Here is a 26,289-nt window from a genome sequence, read left to right as displayed (position 1 = left end):
ACAATCTTTTCTTTTCTTTTTTTTTTTAAGATTTTATTTATTTATTTGACAGAGATCACAAGTAGGCAGAGAGGCAGGCAGAGAGAGAGGAAGGGAAGCAGGCTCCCCACTGAGCAGAGAGCTCGATGCAGGGCTCGATCCCAGGACCCTGGGATCATGACCTGAGCCAAAGGCAGGGGCTTAACCCACTGAGCCACCCAGGTGCGCCGGGGTACAATCTTTTCTTAAGATTCTCTGCTATAACTGTTCTCTTGGACCAAATTAGTTCTTGGCTCTAATGAGGCAGACATTCTCAGAAGCAGAAATGTGCTGTTTGAGGTGTGGTATCTGACCAGAGGAAAGCAACAGTGAGGCAGGCTGTTCCTTTGTGAGTCGGCTTTATCCCTCACCTGCTACCTTGTATTTCCACAGATCCCTTTTTGTGTTCCTTCCCTGACTGTGAGAGTATCACATGCTTTTATAAAAATGTGCACAGAACAGCAATCACAGAACCTGTCCTTTACTCTGTGCCACAGCAGTGTAGACAGCAGTTTGTCCTCCTGCTGGTTTTGTGTTTGTAATTCCACATAATTTATTATTATGGGTATAAAGGGTATAAATAAAGGTATTTAGACCCTTTTAAAAATACATAATTTAAAAATTACAAAGTCAGTTTGTTGTACACGTTTTGGAATATCCGGAAATGATTCTGTCCTCTGGTTATTTTCTTGTAGGCTTTCTTTTTTTATTTTTTTTTCACAATTTATTTATTTTCAGAAAAACAGTATTCATTATTTTTTCACCACACCCAGTGCTCCATGCAAGCTGTGCCCTCTATAATACCCACCACCTGGTACCCCAACCTCCCACCCCCCCGCCACTTCAAACCCCTCAGATTGTTTTTCAGAGTCCATAGTCTCTCATGGTTCATCTCCCCTTCCAATTTACCCAAAAGCACATACCCTCCCCAATGTCCATAACCCTACCACCCTTCTCCCAACCCCCCTCCCCCAAGCAACCCACAGTTTGTTTCGTGAGATTAAGAGTCACTTATGGTTTGTCTCCCTCCCTATCCCATCTTGTTTCATGGATTCTTCTCCTACCCACTTAAGCCCCCATGTTGCATCACCACTCCATCATATCAGGGAGATCATATGATAGTTGTCTTTCTCCGCTTGACTTATTTCACTAAGCATGATACGCTCTAGTTCCATCCATGTTGTCGCAAATGGCAAGATTTCGTTTCTTTTGATGGCTGCATAGTATTCCATTGTGTATATATACCACATCTTCTTGATCCATTCATCTGTTGATGGACATCTAGGTTCTTTCCATAGTTTGGCTATTGTGGACATTGCTGCTATAAACATTCGGGTGCACGTGCCCCTTTGGATCACTACGTTTGTATCTTTAGGGTAAATTCCCAGTAGTGCAATTGCTGGGTCATAGGGCAGTTCTATTTTCAACATTTTGAGCAACCTCCATGCTGTTTTCCAGAGTGGTTGCACCAGCTTGCATTCCCACCAACAGTGTAGGAGGGTTCCCCTTTCTCCGCATCCTCGCCAGCATCTGTCATTTCCTGACTTGTTGATTTTAGCCATTCTGACTGGTGTGAGGTGATATCTCATTGTGGTTTTGATTTGTATTTCCCTGATGCCGAGTGATATGGAGCACTTTTTCATGTGTCTGTTGGCCATCTGGATGTCTTCTTTGCAGAAACGTCTGTTCATGTCCTCTGCCCATTTCTTGATTGGATTATTTGTTCTTTGGGTGTTGAGTTTGTTAAGTTCTTTATAGATTTTGGACACTAGTCCTTTATCTGATATGTCGTTTGCAAATATCTTCTCCCATCCTGTCAGTTGTCTTCTGGTTTTGTTAACTGTTTCCTTTGCTGTGCAAAAGCTTTTGATTTTGATGAAATCCCAAAAGTTCATTTTTGCCCTTGCTTCCCTTGCCTTTGGCGATGTTCCTAGGAAGATGTTGCTGCGGCTGAGGTCGAAGAGGTTGCTGCCTGTGTTCTCCTCAAGGATTTTGATGGATTCCTTTCTCACATTGAGGTCCTTAATCCATTTTGAATCTATTTTTGTGTGTGGTGTAAGGAAATGGTCCAATTTCATTTTTCTGCACGTGGCTGTCCAATTTTCCCAACACCATTTATTGAAGAGGCTGTCTTTTTTCCATTGGACATTCTTTCCTGCTTTGTCAAAGATTAGTTGACCATAGAGTTGAGGATCTATTTCTGGGCTCTCTATTCTGTTCCATTGGTCTATGTGTCTGTTTTTGTGCCAGTACCATGCTGTCTTGATGATGACAGCTTTGTAATAAAGCTTGAAGTCCGGAATTGTGATGCCACCAACTTTGGCTTTGTTTTTCAATATCCCTTTGGCTATTCGAGGTCTTTTCTGGTTCCATATAAATTTTAAAATTATTTGTTCCATTTCTTTGAAAAAGATGGATGGTACTTTGATAGGAATTGCATTAAATGTGTAGATTGCTTTAGGTAGCATAGACATTTTCACAATATTTATTCTTCCAATCCAGGAGCATGGAACATTTTTCCATTTCTTTGTGTCTTCCTCAATTTCTTTCATGAGTACTTTATAGTTTTCTGAGTATAGATTCTTAGCCTCTTTGGTTAGGTTTATTCCTAGGTATCTTATGGTTTGGGGTGCAATTGTAAATGGGATTGACTCCTTAATTTCTCTTTCTTCTGTCTTGTTGTTGGTGTAGAGAAATGCAACTGATTTCTGTGCATTGATCTTATATCCTGACACTTTACTGAATTCCTGTATAAGTTCTAGCAGTTTTGGAGTGGAGTCTTTTGGGTTTTCCACATAGAGTATCATATCATCTGCGAAGAGTGATAATTTGACTTCTTCTTTGCCGATTTGGATGCCTTTAATTTCCTTTTGTTGTCTGATTTCTGAGGCTAGGACTTCTAGTACTATGTTGAATAGCAGTGGTGATAATGGACATCCCTGCCGTGTTCCTGACCTTAGTGGAAAAGCTTTCAGTTTTTCTCCATTGAGAATGATATTTGCAGTGGGTTTTTCATAGATGGCTTTGATGATATTGAGGTATGTGCCCTCTATCCCTACACTTTGAAGGGTTTTGATCAGGAAGGGATGCTGTACTTTGTCAAATGCTTTTTCAGAATCTATTGAGAGTATCATATGGTTCTTGTTCTTTCTTTTATTGATGTGTTGTATCACATTGACTGATTTGCGGATGTTGAACCAACCTTGCAGCCGTGGGATAAATCCCACTTGGTCGTGGTGAATAATCCTTTTAATGTACTGTTGAATCCTATTGGCTAGTATTTTGGTGAGAATTTTTGCATCTGTGTTCATCAAGGATATTGGTCTATAGCTCTCTTTTTGGACGGGATCCTTGTCTGGTTTTGGGATCAAGGTGATGCTGGCCTCATAAAATGCGTTTGGGAGTTTTCCTTCCATTTCTATTTTTTGGAACAGTTTCAGGAGAATAGGAATTAGTTCTTCTTTAAATGTTTGGTAGAATTCCCCCGGGAAGCCATCTGGCCATGGGCTTTTGTTTGTTTGGAGATTTTTTTTTTTTTTTAAAGATTTATTTATTTATTTATTTGAGAGAGAGAGACAGTGAGAGAGAGCATGAGCAAGGAGAAGGTCAGAGAGCGAAGCAGACTCCCCATGGAGCTGGGAGCCTGATGTGGGACTCGATCCCGGGACTCCAGGATCACGCCCTGAGCCGGAGGCAGTCGTCCAACCAACTGCGCCACCCAGGCGTCCCTTGTTTGGAGATTTTTAATGACTGTTTCAATCTCCTTACTGGTTATGGGTCTGTTCAGGCTTTCTATTTCTTCCTGGTTCAATTTTGGTAGTTTATATGTTTCTAGGAATGCATCCATTTCTTCCAGATTGTCAAATATGTTAGCGTAGAGTTGCTCATAGTATGTTCTTATAATAGTTTGTATTTCTTTGGTGTTAGTTGTGATCTCTCCTCTTTCATTCATGATTTTATTTATTTGGGTCCTTTCTCTTTTCTTTTTGATAAGTCTGGCCAAGGGTTTATCAATTTTATTAATTCTTTCAAAGAACCAGCTCCTAGTTTGGTTGATTTGTTCTATTGTTTTTTTGGTTTCTATTTCATTGATTTCTGCTCTGATCTTTATGATTTCTCTTCTCCTGCTGGGCTTAGGGTTTCTTTCTTGTTCTTTCTCCAGCTCCTTTAGGTGTAGGGTTAGGTTGTGTACCTGAGACCTTTCTTCGTTCTTGAGAAAAGCTTATACCGCTATATATTTTCCTCTCAGGACTGCCTTTGTTGTGTCCCACAGATTTTGAACCGTTGTGTTTTCATTATCGTTTGTTTCCATGATTTTTTTCAATTCTTCTTTAATTTCCCGGTTGACCCATTCATTCTTTAGAAGGATGCTGTTTAGTCTCCATGTATTTGTGTTCTTTCCAAACTTCCTCTTGTGGTTGAGTTCTAGCTTCAGAGCATTGTGGTCTGAAAATATGCAGGGAATGATCCCAATCTTTTGATACCGGTTGAGTCCTGATTTAGGACCGAGGATGTGATCTATTCTGGAGAATGTTCCATGTGCACTAGAGAAGAATGTGTATTCTGTTGCTTTGGGATGAAATGTTCTGAATATATCTGTGATGTCCATCTCATCCAGTGTATCATTTAAGGCCTTTATTTCCCTGTTGATCTTTTGCTTGGATGATCTGTCCATTTCCGTGAGGGGAGTGTTAAAGTCCCCTACTATTATTGTATTATTGTTGATGTGTTTCTTTGATTTTGTTATTAATTGGTTTATATAGTTGGCTGCGCCCACGTTGGGGGCATAGATATTTAAAATTGTTAGATCTTCTTGTTGGACAGACCCTTTGAGTATGATATAGTGTCCTTCCTCATCTCTTATTATAGTCTTTGGCTTAAAATCTAATTGATCTGATATAAGGATTGCCACTCCTGCTTTTTTCTGATGTCCATTAGCATGGTAAATTCTTTTCCACCCCCTCACTTTAAGTCTGGAGGTGTCTTCGGGTTTAAAATGAGTTTCTTGGAGGCAACATATAGATGGGTTTTGTTTTTTTATCCATTCTGATACCCTGTGTCTTTTGATTGGGGCATTTAGCCCATTAACATTCAGGGTAACTATTGAGAGATATGATTTTAGTGCCATTGTATTGCCTGTAAGGTGACTGTTACTGTATATTGTCTCTGTTCCTTTCTGATCTACCACTTGTAGGCTCTCTCTTTGCTTAGAGGACCCCTTTCAGTATTTCCTGTAGAGCTGGTTTGGTGTTTGCAAATTCTTTCAGTTTTTGTTTGTCCTGGAAGCTTTTAATCTCTCCTTCTATTTTCAATGATAGCCTAGCTGGATATAGTATTCTTGGCTGCATGTTTTTCTCGTTTAGTGCTCTGAAAATGTCATGCCAGCTCTTTCTGGCCTGCCAGGTCTCTGTGGATAAGTCAGCGCCAATCTAATACTTTTACCATTGTATGTTACAGACTTCTTTTCCCGGGCTGCTTTCAGGATTTTCTCTTTGTCACTAAGGCTTGTAAATTTTACTATTAGGTGACGGGGTGTGGGCCTATTCTTATTGATTTTGAGGGGCGTTCTCTGAACCTCCTGAATTTTGATGCTCGTTCCCTTTGCCATATTGGGGAAATTCTCCCCAATAATTCTCTCCAGTATACCTTCTGCTCCCCTCTCTCTTTCTTCTTCTTCTGGAATCCCAATTATTCTAATGTTGTTTCGTCTTATGGTGTCACTTATCTCTCGAATTCTCCCCTCATGGTCCAGTAGCTGTTTGTCCCTCTTTTGCTCAGCTTCTTTATTCTCTGTCATTTGGTCTTCTATATCGCTAATTCTTTCTTCTGCCTCATTTATCCTAGCAGTGAGAGCCTCCATTTTTGATTGAACGTCATTAATAGCTTTTTTGATTTCAACTTGGTTAGATTTTAGTTCTTTTATTTCTCCAGAAAGGGCTTTTATATCTCTGGAGAGGGTTTCTCTAATATCTTCCATGCCTTTTTCAAGCCCGGCTAGAACCTTGAGAATTGTCATTTTGAACTCTAGATCTGACATATTACCAATGTCTGTATTGATTAGGTCCCTAGCCTTCGGTACTGCCTCTTGTTCTTTTTTTTTGTTGTGAATTTTTCCGCCTTGTCATTTTGTCCAGCTAAGAGTATATGAAGGAGCAAGTAAAATACTAAAAGGGTGGCAACAATCCCAGGAAAATATGCTTTAACCAAATCAGAAGAGATCCCTAATCGTGAGGGGGGATTTCTCCCCCCTCACGATTGGGTGAGGGATCTCCTCTGATTGGGATCTCCTTTGATTGGGACCTCCCAATCTCTTCTGATTGGGATCTCTTCTGATTTGGGGATAAAAAGAGGTTCAAAAAGAAAGAAAGAAAAAAAAGGAAAAAAGAATTAAAAAAAGATTGAATTAAAAATTCAATCAAGAATTTAAAAAAGAATTAAGAAAAAAAAAGATTGAAGAGATTAGGATCTCTTCTGATTTGGGGATAAAAAGAGGTTCAAAAAGAAAGAAAGAAAAAAAAAGAAAGAAAAAGAATTAAAAAAAAAGAAAATGAATAAAGAAAAGTATAAAAAAGAAAAAATATATATATATTAGATAATCTAGTTAAAAAACGTTAAAAAAGAAAAGGGTAAAAGTTATAAAAAATTTTAGCAGAAGAAGAGAAAAAAATGAAAAAGAAAAAAATTAAATTAACTGCAAGACTAAAAAATCACAGGCAGAAAGCCATGAGTTCCGTGGTTTGTTTTCTCCTCCTCTGGAATTCTGCTGCTCTCTCCTTGGTATTGAAACTGCACTCCTTGGTAGGTGAACTTGGTCTTGCCTGGACTTCTTGTTGATCTTCTGGGGGAGGGGCCTGGTGTAGTGATTGTCAAGTGTCTTTGCCCCAGGCGGAATCACACCGCCCTTACCAGGGGCCGGGCTGAGTGATCTGCTCGGCTTTGCTTTCAGGAGCTTTTGTTCCCTGAGCGCTTTCCGTAGAGTTCCAGAGGACGGGAATACAAATGGCGGCCTCCTGGTCTCCGGCCCGGAGGAGCCGAGAGCCCGGGACCCCGCTCCCCTGTGCGCCCTCAGCGAACAGCTCCTAGTAACTCGCGTCTGCCTAACCTCCGGCCGCGCTCCGAGCTCACCGAGCTTGCGACTGGTTCAATGCAACTCCGAGCTGCGAGCTTCCTGTCGGCTCTGTCTCTGCAGCCGGCTTTCCCGTTCCAATAACCGCAAGCTCTGCGACACTCAGACACCCCCGATCCTTCTGTGACCCCGCGGGACCTGAGGTCACGCCGACCCCGTGTGGGCTTCGCCCCAGTTTAGCCTCTGGAGCGATGTCCCTCAGCGGAACAGACTTTTAAAAGTCCTGATTTTGTGCTCCGTTGCTCCGCTGCTTGCCGGGAGCCGGCCCCTCCCCCCGGGGTCTATCTTCCCTTCGCTTTGGATTCACTTCTCCGCCAGTCCTACCTTTCAGAAAGTGGTTGTTTTTCTGTTTCTAGAATTGCTGTTCTTCTTCTCTTCGATCTGCCGATGGATTTGCAGGTGTTTGCAATCTTTAGATAAGCTTTCTAGCTGATCTGCTAGCTGAGGTAGTCTCAGCCTGCTACTTCTCCGCCATCTTGACTCCTCCCCCTCTTGTAGGCTTTCTGATTGGCACATATGTACTTGGGTTTTTATTTTTGTAATTATGATCCTATTGGATATAGTTCTTTTCATTACGTATTTGCTCTTACTTTATAAAATGTGCATTTTCCATGCTGTAATGAACTATATAAATGCAAGTGGATATGAAATATTTTGTGGAAATAAAATAATTTTTTTTAAAGATTTTATTTATTTATTTGACAGAGAGAGATCACAAGTAGGCAGAGAGGCAGGCAGAGAGAGAGAGGAGGAAGCAGGCTTCCTGCTGAGCAGAGAGCCCGATGCGGGACTCGATCCCAGGACCCTGAGATCATGACCTGAGCCGAAGGCAGCGGCTGAACCCTCCGAGCCACCCAGGCGCCCCTGGAAATAAAATAATTTTTAAACTTTCTTCTAGCCTCAGGCATCTAGATTTTTTCCCCTCATTTTTATCAAAATCTACTTAATGAAAAACAAATATCATTTTGTTAGACATACTTCCTAAACAAATAATTCCAGAGTGAAATGGTGGGCTCGAATGTATGAACGATATAAGGTTCACCATTTTTTTCTCTCCTTCCCTTTTCCCTACCTTTTAGGATCTGAAGAAGAAGCTGAAGAAAAACAGGACAGTGAAAAACCACTTTTGGAGCTATGAGTACTACTTTTGTTAAAGTAAGTGTTTGAAAGTAAAAGTGTAACAAAAAACTGGATCATTTCTTTGGGTACTGTCAAGGTCAAATTCAATAATATGAGTACAAATATATAGTCAGATTTATCCTAGTCACATGGATTTATAGTTATATTTTATTCATGTAAAATTTAACATTCTTTTGCATAGATGTGAATTTGTAAAGTATGAAAAATACCTCAGAGTTCAAGTTTTTTTTTTTTTTTTCTGAGGTAAAATTGGCATGTAACATGTAAGTTTCAGGTGTATAACATTAGAATTTGGTATTTGTATATGGTACAAATCACTACAGTGTGATTGCCATCGTAAGTCTAGTTACCATCTCCATTTCTATAGAATAAGGATGAGTTCATTATTGTTTACTTAGCCAGCATGTCTCTGTGTCAGATGCTGTTCAGTTACAGGCTCTAATAACTTGGAGTGAGGGTAGCAGTGGAATGGGATGTAGGGACCGAGTGTCTGTCTACATCTGAGCCCGTGGGCCTGGAATGGTGAGTGACCATCCCAGGCAGCACAGCAGGCAAGGGGCAGAGCTGGGACTCAGGCCCGCTCAATCTGGTACCAGGTTCTGCCGGGGCCCTGCATCCCGATGTCCCCCACATACTGTGGAGCTTCTGAGATGAAAACATCGTCCAACCAGAGCAGGAGGTGATGGGCCTCAAGGTGGGGCCTGTTGTTCAGATCATCAAAGGGAATCACTTCCACCTCAAAAATCCAGCAAATAAACACAAAGTGAATTGTAGTAGCAACAGCTCTGCCTAATTATGTGAGGACAGAAGAGAGCGGTGGCTGACTCGGAGCTGCCGTGCAGCGGGGACAGGTGGGGATCGGCTGCAGAGCAGCCTGGGCCAGTGAGTGGGCCCTGTTCCCAGCACCCCCATATGCTCGAGACATGCTTTCTGCATCTGTGGTTGAGACGCAGCTGAGATGGGGCCCTGTGAATAGTAAAGCTTTAATATGCCTTACGATAAATTCTTGTGTGGCCACACCCAGGTCTTTTTGTGTCTGTAACAGCCTGTCTTCAGCACACAGACTTTCTCATAAAAACATAAGGTAAAGCGTAGCGCTTTACTTTGTAACACCGCAGCTCAAATATTTTTACGTTCTTCTCTTTTATTCCAAGTGTGAAAATTCATCACTGAAAGTCACTGGAGGAAAAAAAAAAAGACCAGAGCTGGGATCTTGCTATCGAAAGTTGAAGGTGACATCCACTGCTGACTTTAATGAACAGTTAATAAAGAATTTATTTATTGTAATACCTCATAGACATTGTACCAGATCACATACATTTAGGACCTGCTTGTGGCTGGTAAGATAATGTGATGATCCATCCCGTGTTCAGTGAGACTGAGTCTGATATGTTCATGAATAGTGGGAGCAAAGTCTTGTGCTATATTCCTGATCAAAAGACTTCTGAATATATTGGAATAACACTTTTTTAGTAAGCAAAATATCTTTTTATTTGATCCACAGTTTGGAATTTTTTGTTTCATGTCTCAGATTTCTTTTGTATTTCTTTTTTAACATCCAACATTTCCCTTGTGTTTTTTAACTCACGCTTATGCGCTCTTTGTACAGTTTTAAAAAGTAATAAATACCAACATATCAAAATGGTTCATTTTATTTTTCTTGTTTTTCATTATGTATTTGGCAGTATTGGAATTACCAGAGGGGGCCAGGAGGGAATGTAAGTACATGTATAGGGTAACCAGACATTTTTGTATTATTTTCATTATGCAATAGCATCTTTCTTATCAAAATAGTGTGAGACTCTTATTTTGAATCCACAGTCTGAAATCATTGCCATCATTCTCCTTGTGTGACTAATTTGAATTAAAATAAACTAAATTATATTGTGAACTCTTTTCTTTCCAGCATGAATATTTCCCTTAATGCTTTATGCGGAGACACTGTGTCTCTTAGTTTTCCTTCCTTATTCATTGTGTTCTTCAAGAAAAACTCAGTTGTGAGTACTGAGTGGGGCTGGTTTGGCTAGAAAGTGATCTTTGTGCAGGTCGGATCAGGTCTGGTTCCCCCTCCCCCCACCCCCGCACACTTACCTGATGTGCATGTCTTCTGTGGAGCCTGGCTCAGCCTGACTCTACTGAACACACTGAGATGACTCAGCCTGTGACTTCCAGTGACATAGTTGAACTCAGGGCCTCTGTATGTCTGTGTTCTTGTGAGGAAAGACGCACCTGCTGTTGTGTCGACTATAGTCTACCTGTGCTAGTAGCTTCATGGCAAGGATCTCGTGTCACCCTGCTTACACTGACTAAATGAGACTGAAAATGGAAGCCTCAGTAAATCACCTGCCATGGAAAAGAGCAGATCCTGGTGGAACGTCGGGAATCACTTAGTGCTACTACAAGGAGTGTGCATGCTCTTTCCTTCAGAACAGTGTCATCAGAGTGGACTGAGGGAGCAGCATCTCGACAGTCCTAGTCATACGATCCCAACTCACATAGCAGCTACTTGGAATGAACTCACTATAAAATAGGGGACCCTCACCCACAGCCTGAGAGTATGTTTGACAGCAGGAGCATGCCTGTGTGATGGATATGTTTTTTCTATTAGCTGTGGCCTTTAGGAAGTGAGCTAGTTGGTTGTGGTTTAACTGTCCTTATTTGATCTTACAACACCCAAAGCCAATGCTTGCAGAGCCCCAACCAGCAGGGACCGGTTTGACTTCAAGCATTTTCCACGAATCAACCACATTTGAGCACATAGATAAAAACAAGCCTGAGAAAATAGAACACCATCGCCACAGCAGAGCTCTCCTGCCACTCACAGGCTTTCCAGCACCACCACCCTCCCGCTCTTCACCTCCCAGTCCAGGGCAGCTCAGGGCCAGTTGGGGAAGGGAGTTGGAAGCCACAGGAGACACTGCCTAGGAGTCCAGCAGTGACATCAGCCCACAGAGCTGTAGGTCATTTGTTAGTTTCCCCTCTGTGTCTCTCTGCTTTCCACATGTGGAAACAGGTTCAGATCTCGAAGTAGAGGCCAGGCATTTGCCCTAAATAAGTCTGATCACATTCTTGAGAATCAATGAATAGAACAAAATTAAATTTCCACTTTCTTGTATCTGGTAGGTCTTAACGTTTCCACATGGGAACCTCTACTTGGTTTCCAACAGAAAATAAAGCTGATGTTAAGTAAAAAAAAAAAAACAAAAAACCAAAAAACCAAAAAAACAAAACTTCCCAATTTTATTTTATTTTAAGATTTCAAAGATTTATTTTAAGATTTTATTTATTTATTTATTTGACAGAGAGAAGGGTTCCAAGTAGACAGACAGAGACGGGGGAAGCAGGCTCTCCACCAAGCAGAGAGCTCGATGCGGGGCTCGATCCCAGGACCCTGAGATCACAACCCGAGCCGAAGGCAGAGGCTCAACCCACTGAGCCACCCGGGCGCCCCTCCTTCCGAAATTTAAATGAGGTCTTGTTTTATTCTAATATATAAAAACTTCTACTTTAAAAGGATTCATTAGAAAAGAAGAAAAACAACCACTTATTTGTTCATCTACTGACCATACATTGAACATTTTGTTTTATACTCATGTTTGAAGAGATACACACACATATAAATGAGTGTCATACTTGTTAGTATTATTACTCAATAGAAATTGTGGTCAAGGGACTGAATGAATATTGCACACACAAATATAAAAAACTCAAAAAATGAAAAGGTGGTTATCCTCATCAGAGACAAATTCAAAACATGGTGGAATACTGTTTTTCATGTGTCAGATTAGCAAAATCCTGATGTTTGGCAGCAGTGTCCTGACATTCACCTACATTGTGGTAGAAATGCATGATGGTGCTATCTCTATCGGGTAAGCTGATAGTACCTAGTAAAATGACCAGTCCACATGTCCATAGTGACATAAAGCATATATTGACATAAGGCAATAATATTATAATCAGCATATTTTATAATAGTAAAAGACTGGAAATAATCCATTGGTCTATCACAAGGAACTGACCTTATAATGTCTCTTAGAAAGTTTAGAGTCACCTGTAAAATACTTTGGAGCTAAGTGTCCCTGTATACTGACATATAAAGAGCTCAAGGATACATAAATGAGAAGTGCAGAATATTGTATGTTGTATACTCCCTATGTGTTAGAAGGAAGAAAATTAGTTCATGTGGATTTGTTTTTTATATGTACATTCATATTGCATAAATAAAAAATTGGAGCGTTGCACAAGAAACTAAAGTGTGACCTGTAAGTGCCGGGGAGGTTGATACAGTGGTTGAAGGAAGATTTCCCGTTTCATTTTTAGTGTGTTTTGATTTTGGAACCATGTGAAGTTGTACTCTTAAGAATTTTAGAAGCGGGGGTGTCTGTGTGGCTCAGTGGGTTAAAGCTTCTGCCTTGGGCTCAGGTCATGATCCCAGGGTCCTGGGATCTAGCCCCACATCAGGCTCTCTGCTCAGCGGGGAGCCTGCTTCCTCCTCTCTCTCTGCCTATCTGCCTACTTATGATCTCTGTCTGTCAAATAAATAAATAAAATCTTAAAAAAAAAGAATTTTAGAAAGGTCCTGGCATGCATAGTTCTTCAGCAACACTTTCTGATTAATTTTACATTTTTTTGACAACCTATATTTTTTGTAGATGCATACTACTCCATATATAATACCATTTAATTATTTTTTAGTTTCTTACTGGGCATTTAAGTGAATTTGGGACCTTTGTGAATGGTACTATGGTATCACACATAAATCTTAGTGCATACCTTTTGTATGTGTGGGGCTGGGTGGGTGTGTTAACTATTATTTCTAAAGGAGAGCTGCCAACAGTAGATGCTAATGCTGCTTAGGACTCCCATGTATCCCCAAAATTAACTCTTCTCATCCACACAACCCCAGGAGACAGGACACATTTGACAACTCCATTTGACAGATGAGAAAATAATGGCACAGAGAGTTCAAATAGCTGTAGACCAAAGATTTCAATCCAGGCATGGGGTTCAGAGTCCAACCACTTAATCCCTCCCCCACCCTACCTTTCCAGTGTTAGTGCCGCTGTCATGGGATTCTTGTGAGATCAGGAACGTGGTGCCCGTGACATACTGGGACAGGTCTGAGCACACCTGCCAGTCATGTGACAGGTTATACTGTCACCACTGGAGCGTCTTTTTTTTTTTTTTTTTTTAAGATTTTATTTATTTATTTGACAGAGAGAGATCACAAGCAGGCAGAGAGGCAGGCAGAGAGAGAGAGGAGGAAGCAGGCTCCCTGCTGAGCAGAGAGCCCGATGCGGGCCTCGATCCCAGGACCCTGAGATCATGACCTGAGCCGAAGGCAGGGGCTTAACCCACTGAGCCACCCAGGCGCCCCCACTGGAGCGTCTTTAACCAAATGAGTGAATCTGCTGACCTTTGAAGGAGAAATACCAGGGCACCTTCACTGGCTGTGGCTCTCTTACAGCTGGTGCCCCCAAAGAAGCCATCGTAAGGACTACCTCAGAGAAAAAATTAGAAATGTGGAATTGACCATTATTACAATCACTGCTGAATTGGAAGGCTCAGTTGTCATGCTGTCCCTTACCTTGGACTCTCAGATCGCACCAAGTGAAAGTACACAGAGGCCAAAGTAGACATTTAATTGTTTTTATTGTAAAACAGTACAAAATTCAGGTAGTAAAGATTGCAGCTTATGTGTAGAATAAAAGGCTTCTTTTATTCTTTTATTCTTTGGATGTGCAGAATAAAAGGCTTCCTGGCAATTATCTGATTAAAGAGCCCCAGGGGACAGAAGCTGCATGCTGGCTGTACTCAGGCACGGGAACTGGGTGGCTGAGGAGCTGGTGGACATTAAGGAGAGAGGCGTGCTGATGCCCCTGTGGATGCCCCCTGGCCCCGCCCCGGAGTCATGGCAGAATTTGTTCTTACTGCAGACTGAAAGTTTCTGTTTGCCCAGTGATTTGTAAACCCATTCTGCAGAAATGACACAATTAAAAAATGCATGTATGAACTGAAATAATGCAAACCAAGAAAGAAAGATTTTTAACGACAATAGCCAATGGAGAAAAGTGGATCCTTGGTGCCACCATGTGCTAGGAACTCTTCCCATTGCCACCGAGTGCTGGTCTCCCAAACAGATGGATGGTGATGATGGTGGAGTAGATCAGGCTCTTGAAGTAGAGGAGGAGGTAGGTGTAGCGGGCAGAGGTGGTCTTGAGCTGTAGCTGCAGGGTGGCTAAAAGAGGTCATTTATTAGTTTCACATTATTTTTTGAAAGACCAGGTCTTATTAATGGGGGGGGTGTCACATTATATATTTCTGAATATCTAGGTTGAAGGACACCCCCGCCACAAAACAACCAGAGAGTAAACAGCTATCCACCATTGCCACCAAGACAACTCAGAATCCAGCTTGTACATCAAATCAAACAACAACCTCTGGGAAATTCACTTAGAACATTCTCAAGTATTAAAAAGTAAGATTAGGTCTTAGATGGATGAGTCAACCTGAAAAAAGCACTGGTGGTAGGCAGCTTTTATCATTTCTTTACTCCTACCATGTCTGTAAGTAATAATAACACATATGCTTTAACCACTAAATGGCAGATATTTAACTTTAGAGGTTTGTGTGCAAAACTCTAATCTTATTTAAGTTCTCAATATCTATGAGATTATTTTCATTTCCATTTCACAAATAAATTGAGAACAGAGAGCTAATTTGCCTGATGTCAAACGGTAAGTACCAAAAGCCAGATTTTATCCCAGCAACATAATATTCAAGAACACATTTACCTACTCTGTAATTCTGAACCTCCACATTCAATAAACAGCCCTGACAACAAAGAGTTAAGCATAAATATAAAGATGTGAATTGTTGATTTATTTTTATTTTTATTATTTTTAAGATTTTATTTATTTATTTGACAGATAAGCCAAAAGCACACAGGGAGCCAGCCAGAGAGAGAGAGAGGGGAAAGCAGACTCCCCGCTGAGCAGAGAACCCGATGCGGGGCTGGATCCCAGGACCCTGGGATCATGACCTGAGCAGAAAGGAGAGGCTTTAACCCACTGAGCCACCCAGGCACCCCTGAATTGCTGATTTAGAATCATCTCAGCCATTACATATTGTGCATCAATGAGATTCCTATCAAGGGTACAATGAATGGAAATTTGATTGTGTTCATAGTAGGTTCATGGTTGATTGTGTTCATGGAGGGTAGATCAGTAGGGCCAGAGTCAATGGTCCTAGTCACATTCTTTGTACATATGCAGGGAGAAAGGGCTAGAAACCAGTACTTAAAATGTATCAGCTAAATGTAATACCCTATGCTAGACATTCCACATATGTGACATCATATCTTCAGTAACAGAGTGAAGTGTTATTCATGTCATTCCTCGTTGGCTCAGAAAATGTTAACTCCTGTACCCATATTCATGCAACTAATATTTAAAAGCCAGTTGTTAATGTCTAGTCTGTGGCACTTGAAGCCCTGCACTCACTGCCCCCCATCCCATGTGTACACCTGTCTCAAGGCCTTAGCTTTGGGATTTCTTGCTCTATGATTACATCATAGAAGAAGAATAGAAAACTGAGTAAGTGTTTGGATTGTTGATTCAGAAGGTCTGGGTTGAAGCCCCAGATCTCGCTGTGTGGCACGGTTCAAGGGACTTAATTAATTTCAGTTCCTTGCCCTCATGTGTAAAACAGGAATAAAATCCTTCACAGTGAGTGTTAGGAGAATTAAACAAAATGCACTCTTGGTGCAGCATAACACCTTCTGTATGAGAACCTCTTGGTGTTCATGTTATTAATCACCAGCAAGAACAAAGATTTAAAAAAGCACTAGAAGCAACTTAATACCAGGTTTCCTTAATCAGTAGAAACAAAGGCCCCAGAAATGAAGTCCATTGTTGAAAGAATTCAGATGACATCCTTGTACCCCTTACAGTCCTCTCACACCCAAATAGCATTTGCTGTGTGAAGATGACTTCACATATCACTCAGTCTCTTTTGCAAGATCCAGCTATTCTGAGGTTTCTACCTGAAGCCAGGGGAGTTCAAAAGTTAAGTTGATCAGGAAGAAAAAATGCTACAGCAGAACATAAAGGTAAACATATACAAAAACTTACCATCTTCAGGGCACCTGGGTGGCTCAGTGGGTTAAAGCCTCTGCCTTCGGCTCAGGTCATGATCCCAGGGTCCTGGGATCGAGCCCCGCATCGGGCTCTCTGCTCAGCAGGGAGCCTGCTTCCCCCCCCACACCCCACCTGCCTCTCTGCCTACTTGTGATCTCTGTCTGTCAAATAAATAAATAAAATATTAAAAAAAACAACTTACCATCTTCATTTTTTGTAGAATCAATAGCAGTGAGCTCTAAAATAAATGAGAGCAAGTATTATTCAAATATTCATATCTACTATTAGACAAGTATCTGTGTTGTGGATAGATGGATAGGTAGACAATAAGTAGATAACAATTAGTAAACAGAGAGTAGAGATCCATTGCAAATATGAGCCCCACAATTCCTAAAATGTTTGGTCTGATTCTTTGTAATTCAGTAGATCAATTCATATATTGTATTTCTGCACATGAAGTTCTGCTGATCTATCCTCCATGTCCAAACTCAAGGGGTCTGTGGACCTTAGCTAACATATTACCGGGCCAAGGGCAAGGAGTTATGAGTACAGCACCACTCAAGATCGCTTTCCAGGCTAAGGGCTAATGATTCTGAATTTCTGATTCTTCGGAGATAAACACATAAAAGAAATTTCCGTATGAACAGACTCAGCTTGATCATTCATTGAGTAGCCCACTTGTCCCACCATTGTTAGCGCTAATTATTTCTTGACATCAACATCATGTATTTCCTAAAAAAAGTTCAAAGGATAATAAATGCAAATTATCATATAACATCATGGCTAAAATGAGGGTATTCAGGAAAGACAAAGGAGTGAGTTTGACCTCCTAAAGTTGCAGAAAATTTGGTATCGGCCCTTTCTTGCACTTTATTTTATTACTTTTAAAATTATTATTTAAATTCCAGTTGGTTAACATATAGTGTAGTATTAGTTTCAGGTGTACAACATAGTGATTCAACACTTCCATACATCACCCAGTGCTCATCACAACTAATGTCCTTTTTACTAAAATCTCCCACCCAAGAAAGAATACTTCTTTCTCAATCAAGCTTGGTTGAAAGCTTGGACCAGATAGTTTTACCTCTTCAAAATCACTTCATCAATTTGGGCTTCCATGTTCTATATATTTTTAGTTTTCATCAAAAACAAAAAGAACAAACAAAAAGAACAAACAAGAAATAGCATTAGAAATTTGCTGAGGAAAGACATTAACAAAATGGCCTCACTAGCTTTTTTGCTATGAGAAGAACTTGGGAGACATTCCTTTCATAATTTAATTCCCAAGTAAAACACATCATAAATAAGAACTTCTCCCTTTGTTATAATCATCACCATGGGATGTTACTATAGTATATTTTCACATTGATCAGTATAAAAAATCAATACCTAAAGGACTTCAACCCAGTGGTTACATTAAACTTATGCTTAGCTCATTTGCCTCCTCTCTGTTTCTTAGTTGTAGAAATAAAAAGAATTCAGACTGTTTTCAGTCTCACTTCAGTTATTTTAGGGAAGAATATACATAAATACAATAAATATATGAATAAATGTATACATGTTATGTCTTCAAAAACAAACATTTTCAGACATTATTGTGCTTCTTCTTCACCACATGCCAGGAAAAAGGGAAGATAATTATTTCCACCCCAATTTGATTGTTAGAAAAACTAAAGATCTAAGAAGATAAAGAATCACCTCAGCAATTCAGAGTGGTATACTGCAAAGGTCTTTGCACATCTTGTTAGTGTTTGTTCCCTGCTGCTTCCCAAGGGCTTGTGAACCACAGCGAAAAGTACAAACTGGTTCCTTCTTATGGGCTCTCTGGGTCTTGATCTGTGATGTTAATGCCAGCATTTCACTGAGTCTAGTGGGTTACTGGATCACCGCAGGGCCAGGGCGCATTCAGCCGTCTGCCCATACTGTCTAAATATATCCAGTATCTGCACCAATGAGGTTCATTTGGGACACCATGCCTGAATCACAAGTGACCCAGAGTGATTAGGAAAAGCATGTTCTCTCTACTGTAGTGATCCTCCTTGGGACAGTAGTTCATCCTGCATCCCTCCCCAGCCTAGGACACACCAGGACTGCAAGAATGCTGCTGAGCAGCTTTACCAAAGGTAAGAAATACGTTCATTGGGTTGGATGAAGAATATATGTACACATTAGCCTCATTCAATCTTTAATTACCAAATTTCACCTTACAGTGTATATAAAATTCAAATCTAAAAAACCCAAGACCATACTAAAACTTCAGCTCCCAAATTATTCTGTTTATTGTTTGTTTGTTTGTTTGGTTTGGTTTGGTTTTTGTTGAGTTGGGATCTGGTTCTATCAAATGAATAGCATCTTGTCACCAACTCATCATTGATGGGTTATACCTTGAGTAGAACAGGTTGAAGTGAGAGGGACTTTGACTTCTGAGTAGAACATTTTTGAAAGGTGTATAATTGTTTTTATTTCCTGACTAAGTATGATCGTCAAAAGTGGACTCTCTTTTTAAACATATATGGTGCGCTAATTTGCTATATGCTTTCATGTGTATTGTTTCATTTAATCTCTACAATGACCCTAAAAAAATCGTTGTGCCCTTCATATTTTGGATGATAAACTGAAGCAAGAAAGAATAAGTGAATTTTTCTTTTCCTTTTTCTTTTTTAATATTTCAAAGCCCATATTATTTCAATTCACTGGGGAAATAGCAGGACATTTATGCTGCCATTAAAGGTAACAACATTCAGAAAGATTTCTATTTGTTTCTTTTCATTAATATTTAACAGAAAAGGTGTGGTATTTCCTTTGGAAAAAAATAGTTAATGGGAGGTTATATTTCCATATATGCACATACCTTTTTTCATTGAACGAAAAACAATCTCTTCATCAATCCCTCCTTTATTACTCTCCTGTGTGATGATACATTTTTGTTCTTTAGCCAATGACTCTCTAGCCACGGTCAGCCAGCTGAATTTCATGTATGTGTCCTTAGTCTTCATGGTGTCTCCCTGCTGGGATTTCAGAATTGTTTTGCCATCCTTTTCTTTCCAATGTATCTTGATAACTTTGGGGAAAAAATTCTCAAGAAGACAAATGTATGTACCGGACATGTGGAATTTTATTTCAGCAAGTGAAGGGAAAAAAATTTTGGGCTTGGGGAATATGTCTGCATCAAGGCTTTTGTCTGTAGGGGAAAATAGAATAGCAACTAAAGACATTAAAGACAATTAAAGACAATAGCAACTAAAGACATTAGAAAACACATTAGAGAAATACAAACATCGTGTGGTTTGGAACTCCTAGCACAGAGTGAAGTGAGGGGGGGATTTGCTCTAGAATTAGTGCTTATCATGGTCTTTCATCCACAGTGGGTTATGAGATATTGATTGTTCTTATTTTCAGTGGGAAAACAGATTCAATAAACCATAGAACTTGCCCAAAGTCACAGGTAGTAAGCGTTAGAGTCTGGATTAAAATGTGAGATTTTTTGAAACAGTACACGCTCACTTTTTGAATGGGTTCTACTAACATGTATTTGGCCATCTATCAAGTTGACATTTAACTCTTCAAATATGGATCCCATGCCCACGCTGAAGTAGTGGAGGTCTCCTTCTTAATTCCTGATTTTATAAAATATCTCAATCTCACATCTGAACGACTCCAGGGTTTTAAGTAAGATAACGTTTAAAACTGTACTTCCCAATTATTTATAATGCCTTGAATTTAGAAGCAAAGGGGCAGTATTTCAAAACTGCTACTGGAAAGCTTATTATTTTCAGGATTGCTTTTTTTTTTTTTTTAAAGAGTTTTTATTTATTTATTAGTGAGAGAGAGCATGAGCGAGGAGAAGGTCAGAGAGCGAAGCAGACTCCCCATGGAGCTGGGAGCCCGATGCGGGACTCGATCCCGGGACTCCAGGATCACGCCCTGAGCCGAAGGCAGTCGTCCAACCAACTGAGCCACCCAGGCGTCAGGATTGCTTTTATATTAACCTTATCAAGTAACACACTTTTCAGAATTTTGTTTTGTTTTGGAAAATGTTCATTGAAAACACATTTTACATTGGATTTTCATTTGTACTTTTGGTATAAATAAGAAGACACCCTAAGAAGACACACTATGAAGAATTTGGACTCTGAGCATCTCCCCTCAAAGTTGAATCTGTTCTAGAACACTGCTAAACATTTTTAGAATGCCATAATATTCTGTAATTTCACCTGCTGAATAAAATAGATATATAACTAGTAGTATAAAAGTTATGATTCCAGACTTTTTTGAAATAATGTCAAAATATTTAACAAAACATCATAGTTTTAAAGGATGTGTCACTTGAATGTTGGTATGTTACTTGATTATACATTTACTATTAATTTAATGATTGAAATTACAAATGTTAGAAACATTTTAAAATTGATTTCCAAATGAAATTCAAGTACTTTTCTGATATTTTCTTTGAGCTAGTTTGAAGTTAGTTTAATAATTCAATTTCTTAAGGAGAGAGGAGTTGGATTTCTCATTTAAGAAGAGAAGGAAACAGTTCTTTTTGGGGAGAGTCTTAATATTGTTGTTTTTTTTCTCCCCAAAAAAATTCATGAGAATTTCTACCTTTGTAGCAAGCTCCTGATTTCCATATTAATTCAGTAAGCAAACAATGAGTCCTTATTCAAGGTATAAGTAGAATTAGATGATAACATACTTATTTTAAGTTTATACATCTTGCTTGCAATGCAAATAGTATTTTATTGATTATAATAGTAAGACACTGTCTATTGCTCCAACCATACACTTTGTTTTTAATTTAAAAAGCATGTTAAAAATTAATTTTTCGGGGGGTGGGAGGTTGGGGTACCAGGTGGTGGGTATTATAGAGGGCACAGCTTGCATGGAGCACTGGGTGTGGTGAAAAAATAATGAATACTGTTTTTCTGAAAATAAATAAATTGGGGAAAAAAAATTAATTTTTCAACTGCACATAATAGTTACATAATTTTAACCTCTACTCAAATATTAAGGAATCTAATTTTCATCTTAGAAACTTTGTATTTTTTAATAGGAATACTTCTGATTCATTATAGTAAAGAAATTGAAAATCAAATGATGAACTTGAAAAGTTTCTAGACAGTAACACACTGTTTTTTATCTTCTGTCCCTTTTCCTTATTTAGTTTCTTGGTGTTTTATTCTTTGGATAAAATATGTCTTGATGGCTGCATAGTATTCCAATGGAATACTTATTATACTTATACATAAATATTCCAATGGAATATTTATTATATAATTTTATTCCAATGGAATACTATGCAGCCATCAAAAGAAATGAAATCTTGCCATTTGTGATGATGTGGATGGAACTACAGGGTATCATGCTTAGCAAAATAAGTCAATCAGAGAAAGACAACTATCATATGATCTCCCTGATATGAAGAAGTGGAGATGCAACATGGGGGGTTAAGGGGGTAGGAGAAGAATAAATGAAACAAGATGGGATTGGGAGGGAGACAAACCATAAGTGACTCTTAATCTCACAAAACAAACTGAGAGTTGCTGGGGGGAGGGGGGTTGGGAGAAGGGGGGTAGGGTTATGGACATTGGGGAGGGTATGTGCTATGTGAGTGCTGTGAAGTGTGTAAACCTGGCGATTTACAGACCTGTACCCCTGGGGATAAAAATATATTATATGTTTATAAAAAATTAAAATGTGTCTTTAACTTCCACAATTTTCTCAGTAGAATAGTTCACTAAGCATTATTTAATTCGATTGCTATAATAAACATTGATTATGCAGTCAGTTGGAAAAAAAAAAAAAGACCAGAACCTTGTTTTTCAGTTTAGGAATTCATATGTACCTATCATCACAACCACTAAGAAAAGCAAAATGTATACTTTCATTTTTTTCAATATTTTAGCGCCTCTGTGAAAATTCTTGAAAACTTTTATTTGTGCAGACCCAGTATGCTAGAAACTTCCCTGTGAGATGTTCTTCCTCATTCAGGCAAAATTTCATCTCTAAGGCTAGCGAAGAATGAACAAATTTAGTAGATTGAATTTAGGGGGGAAAAAACTTAGCTTATACATTTTTGAATATGTTTACACAGTTAAGTATTTTGATACTTTATATTAGTCATCCTCTGACAAATGAAAGTTTAGCAATTTTTTGTTCTTTTCTATTGGTTATTTTTGAAATCAAATAAATGATCAAATAAATGTATAAGCCTCTTTACAAAACTTTCAACACAGAAATACCAAATAGCCCTAAGATCTTAGAAACCCTCAGTTGTTGCAGCTAGTTAGCTCCTTGCTAATATCCTCCATACTAGGTCAAGCAGCAATTACCCCCAAGGACTGGGATGGAATTTCCTACCTCCCCAAGGATCCTGCTTCTATTTGTGACCAAACTGGGACCAAAGCCTAGAATTCTTTTTAATTAATTTTTTAATTTTTAATTTTATGTTTTATTTATTATATAATTTTATTTATTTGTTTGTTTGTTTTTCATTTCTTCTCAGCACTAAAGTATTCATATTTTTGCACCACACCCAGTGCATTCTGAGCCATCACCAGCACCCAGTATGTGGCCCCTGCATTGCCAGCCTCCCCTCCCTACCTTATACTTAGAATGTAAAGAAATTTACCTGTAACCCTAAACTTTGTGCCAGGACCAAACACTTTGATTCTGCTCCAGCCATACTAATCTCACCTGAAAAACTTTTACAGCAATCTCTCTGTGCCTCTTTTAAAATTGTGCCCACATTTTTTTTCAGTATTTACATAAATTTATAAAAATGGACCTTGTTAACATTAAACAAAGATAAAGCTCAAGCAAAATCACATTAGATATGAATGCAGTTGAGAATGGAAGAACTGACCCCTCCCTGCCTGGACAGCTTGGGTCTGTCTGTTCCAGCTCACTCACAGGAGTTGGGGAGTATGATTTCACTTTTCCTCACCATCTTCTTGACCCTTAGCTATCTCTTCCTTTAAAGGGTTTTCTTGTGCAATATAACTTCTTTTCTAGAGATAACTTACAACTATTATTTATTTTGTTTTAAAAGAGAAGCAAAAAGTATTTAATAAATGAATGTTCAATGTTTTTACAGATTTTTTTTCTTCCTACATATTGAGGGGTGAGTGTTTTGTTTGATTGTAAAGTAAGCTCTTTCCAGAATGCAATCCCCACTAATTAGAGACGAGATGAGTTGTTACAGAGTCCTGTAACATATTTATTGCTGAAAGACTGCCTCTCTGAACTCAAAATTACCCCCTAATAAATTCCAGAGTATTGGTTTTCAATTCAGAATAATTGATGTTCTATTGTCATTTACCATAAGAGTTTTTTTTTTCACTGCTGTTAAAAATGAGATCAAAAGTGATCACATACATTTTGCAGGTTATTAAAGAAAGGAACACTATTCATTAAGAAAGGAACACTATTAACACCAGAGGTACTTAATCAAAGCATTTCTCATTTAAGTGACCAATTAGAAGAAAACCATTTTGGATTCCAGCGGCTGGGGATAGAGCCTTGCATCATGCTCCCTGCTCATTGGAGAACCTGCTTCTTTTCTCTCTCTCTGTCTACAGCTCACCCTGCTTGTGTGCTCATTCTTTCTCTATTTGTCAAATAAATAAATAAAATCTTTAAAAAAGAAGAAAAGCATTTTGAACCAATAAGTCACACCAATGGTTTGTAGGCACAGTCTTAAAAATAATTTTAATTTCAAGCCTGACTCTATTTTTGGGTGTGTATGTATATTCTAAAAGTAGAATTTTAATCTGCTCATACACAGGGAAGTAAATAAACCATTTGCAAAGTAGTTTTATTTCCATATATAGTAACCAGTAGCTGCAAAATTGCTGTCCAGATGCTGAGGTGATCTTACATTGTTTTTTCTAAAAAACATCTCACAGTTTACCATTTACAGGGTCAAAACAGAACAGAGTTACTTACCTGGGGGAGTTACTATGAGCTTAGTCCCTTGTGCAAATATCTTGATCCAGCCTGAGTTATCACACCGGTTAGAGGTTCTATAAAAACACCAGCCTTCTCCTGAGTTTCATGGCAGGACCAGCAGGTAGAAACCTTGTACTGGCAATTTGATTTTCTGCATTCCCCTGAAAGTCTTTGAATATAAGCTTCATGGCATCTGATATCTTATAAGTTTTCCTCAAATTAACTGACAACAATATCTGTTTTGCAAGGAGGCAGTAATCACAGAAACAACAGAAAACAAATAAAAAGAGCAAAAGAAAAAAAAAAAAAAAGAGAGAGAGAGGGAGTAACTGGTCAACCAACCACTTATCTAAATTACCAGGAAAAGTATTCAATCAGTTAAGAGGTTTTGATTTCCAGGTATTCAATTGTGTGAAACTGCTTAGAGAAGCATCAAAGGAGAAGCCCCTCTGTTCTCACAAAAAAAAAGATCCTTCTCCATTAGCAGTTTGGGATTGTATTTCTAAAGGAGGAAACTCTTTAGTAATCCAAAATGCAATTATATCAACAGATATCTACTTGAGAATTGTTATCAATGTTCTTCATTTTGTGACCAGCTACTTTTATGACTTGGCAAAATTATTTTTTTACCACATAATGCAAAATGAGAAATAGAATTTGTGTAATGACATACTATTCCTGGAATGAAGGAATAAGTTTGTAGAACTCTATCTTCCATGAAATAATAGATTCCTATTTAAACCAAAATTTTTGAAAACAAAACCCAGTTCTTTGATATGTTGAAGGAAAAAGCCTTTTGGAAGCTATTCTGTGATCTTCAGAAATGCACATGTAGCTCTGCCTGTGTGGTTAACTAGCTTTGGATAAGGTGTTTGTCATCCTCGGGACACCACATGCTGTGTGGACATTGGGCTATGTATGTCCAAAGGGCTCTTCCTGTTCCCACAGCTTATGAACCTGTGATTAAGAGCAGGTTTGTTTGCTGTGGCTGCTCAAGTGAAAAAGGAGTTGAAGGTTAGTAATGGAGAAGGTTTTCCTGCAGGTCCCTTCTGAATTGTGAGATCCCAGCGGGCACAATAGCAGGGGGCTTCCTCAGACTTGAGGACATTAAGGATTATTAGGTAAAAGACTCTGTTGTCTCTCTTACCTGTGCCCAAGCCAGAATTGGGCTGGTCTTACAGGTAATACTGGTTGGGCCATATAAGAGTCATTTCAAGGGCTCCTTTTCTTTTTATTGGTACCATGCATAATAGCCTTCTCCAGGGAAACCCCAGAAAGCTTGCAGCCCTACGTGCACTGTTCTCGCATGTCTTCAGTTAAAGGAAACTTGATCCTGAGAGTCTCATTTTGCTATCTACATTGTAAAGCAAAAGAGAAAATCAGAGATACTTGAACAAGTTGACAGTGGACATAAAAACATGAAAAGACAAAAATGGAATATAGTCAACCTACAAACCCAAGCCCAAGACACATGTATATCCATGGGGTTGGCACTGCCAATGACTTGTCAGAATTTTCTCTAAGATGGTCATGCATCAGAACTGGGGAGGCAGTGGCAGTCCTGTTCAAAGGCAAGGAGAGGGAAGGAATGTTTGCTTTAGCACCAATGAAAGACCTCAGTATGATCTGTCTTAGTGTTATTATGTTCCTGGTATAAAGAACTATCAGAGCTCAGAAGACCTCACCAAACACCCATGTTATAATAACTCTTTGTTATCTTCCCCTTGGGGACAATACTCTTGCATTGTCCTTTAGGTTTTGCTTCAAACACACTATCTTTGAGCTCTTTTTCACTCTGAGTGAAAGTGTGGGGCGCTCTATGCTTATTATGAGAATTGGGAAAAAAATCTTAATTCTATACAATAAATGAGACAATAATCCCACAACTTTATGCAGAAGTATGCACGTTTTATAGATCAG

At 39.1% G+C, this 26,289-nt stretch overlaps 1 protein-coding gene and 1 gene segment (V, D, J or C); one reads left to right on the top strand and one right to left on the bottom strand.

Moving 5' to 3' along the window:
- The window catches only part of STARD3NL (STARD3 N-terminal like), a 62,897-nt gene extending 52,722 nt beyond the window's left edge, over positions 1–10,175 (top strand). For all 4 annotated transcript variants that reach the window (XM_044245778.1, XM_044245780.1, XM_044245781.1 and 1 more), the window contains 2 exons: positions 8,224–8,299; positions 9,439–10,175. In XM_044245778.1, the coding sequence (XP_044101713.1) occupies positions 8,224–8,282 (59 nt within the window). In that variant the 3' untranslated portion in view covers positions 8,283–8,299; positions 9,439–10,175. The remainder of the gene's footprint in view (positions 1–8,223; positions 8,300–9,438) is intronic.
- A 4,084-nt stretch (positions 10,176–14,259) lies between these two features.
- LOC122905395 lies at positions 14,260–25,569 on the bottom strand. The segment is given in 5 exon segments: positions 14,260–14,522; positions 16,625–16,660; positions 19,274–19,603; positions 24,367–24,443; positions 25,517–25,569. Coding segments are annotated over 5 exon segments (639 nt in total).
- Positions 25,570–26,289: the final 720 nt, after the last annotated feature.

This window comes from Neovison vison, chromosome 4 (genome assembly GCF_020171115.1).
Source record: "Neovison vison isolate M4711 chromosome 4, ASM_NN_V1, whole genome shotgun sequence".
Taxonomy (NCBI): Eukaryota; Metazoa; Chordata; class Mammalia; order Carnivora; family Mustelidae; genus Neogale; species Neogale vison.
The sequence above is the reverse complement of the archived record's forward strand: the minus strand, read 5'-3'. Positions and strand labels throughout refer to the sequence as shown.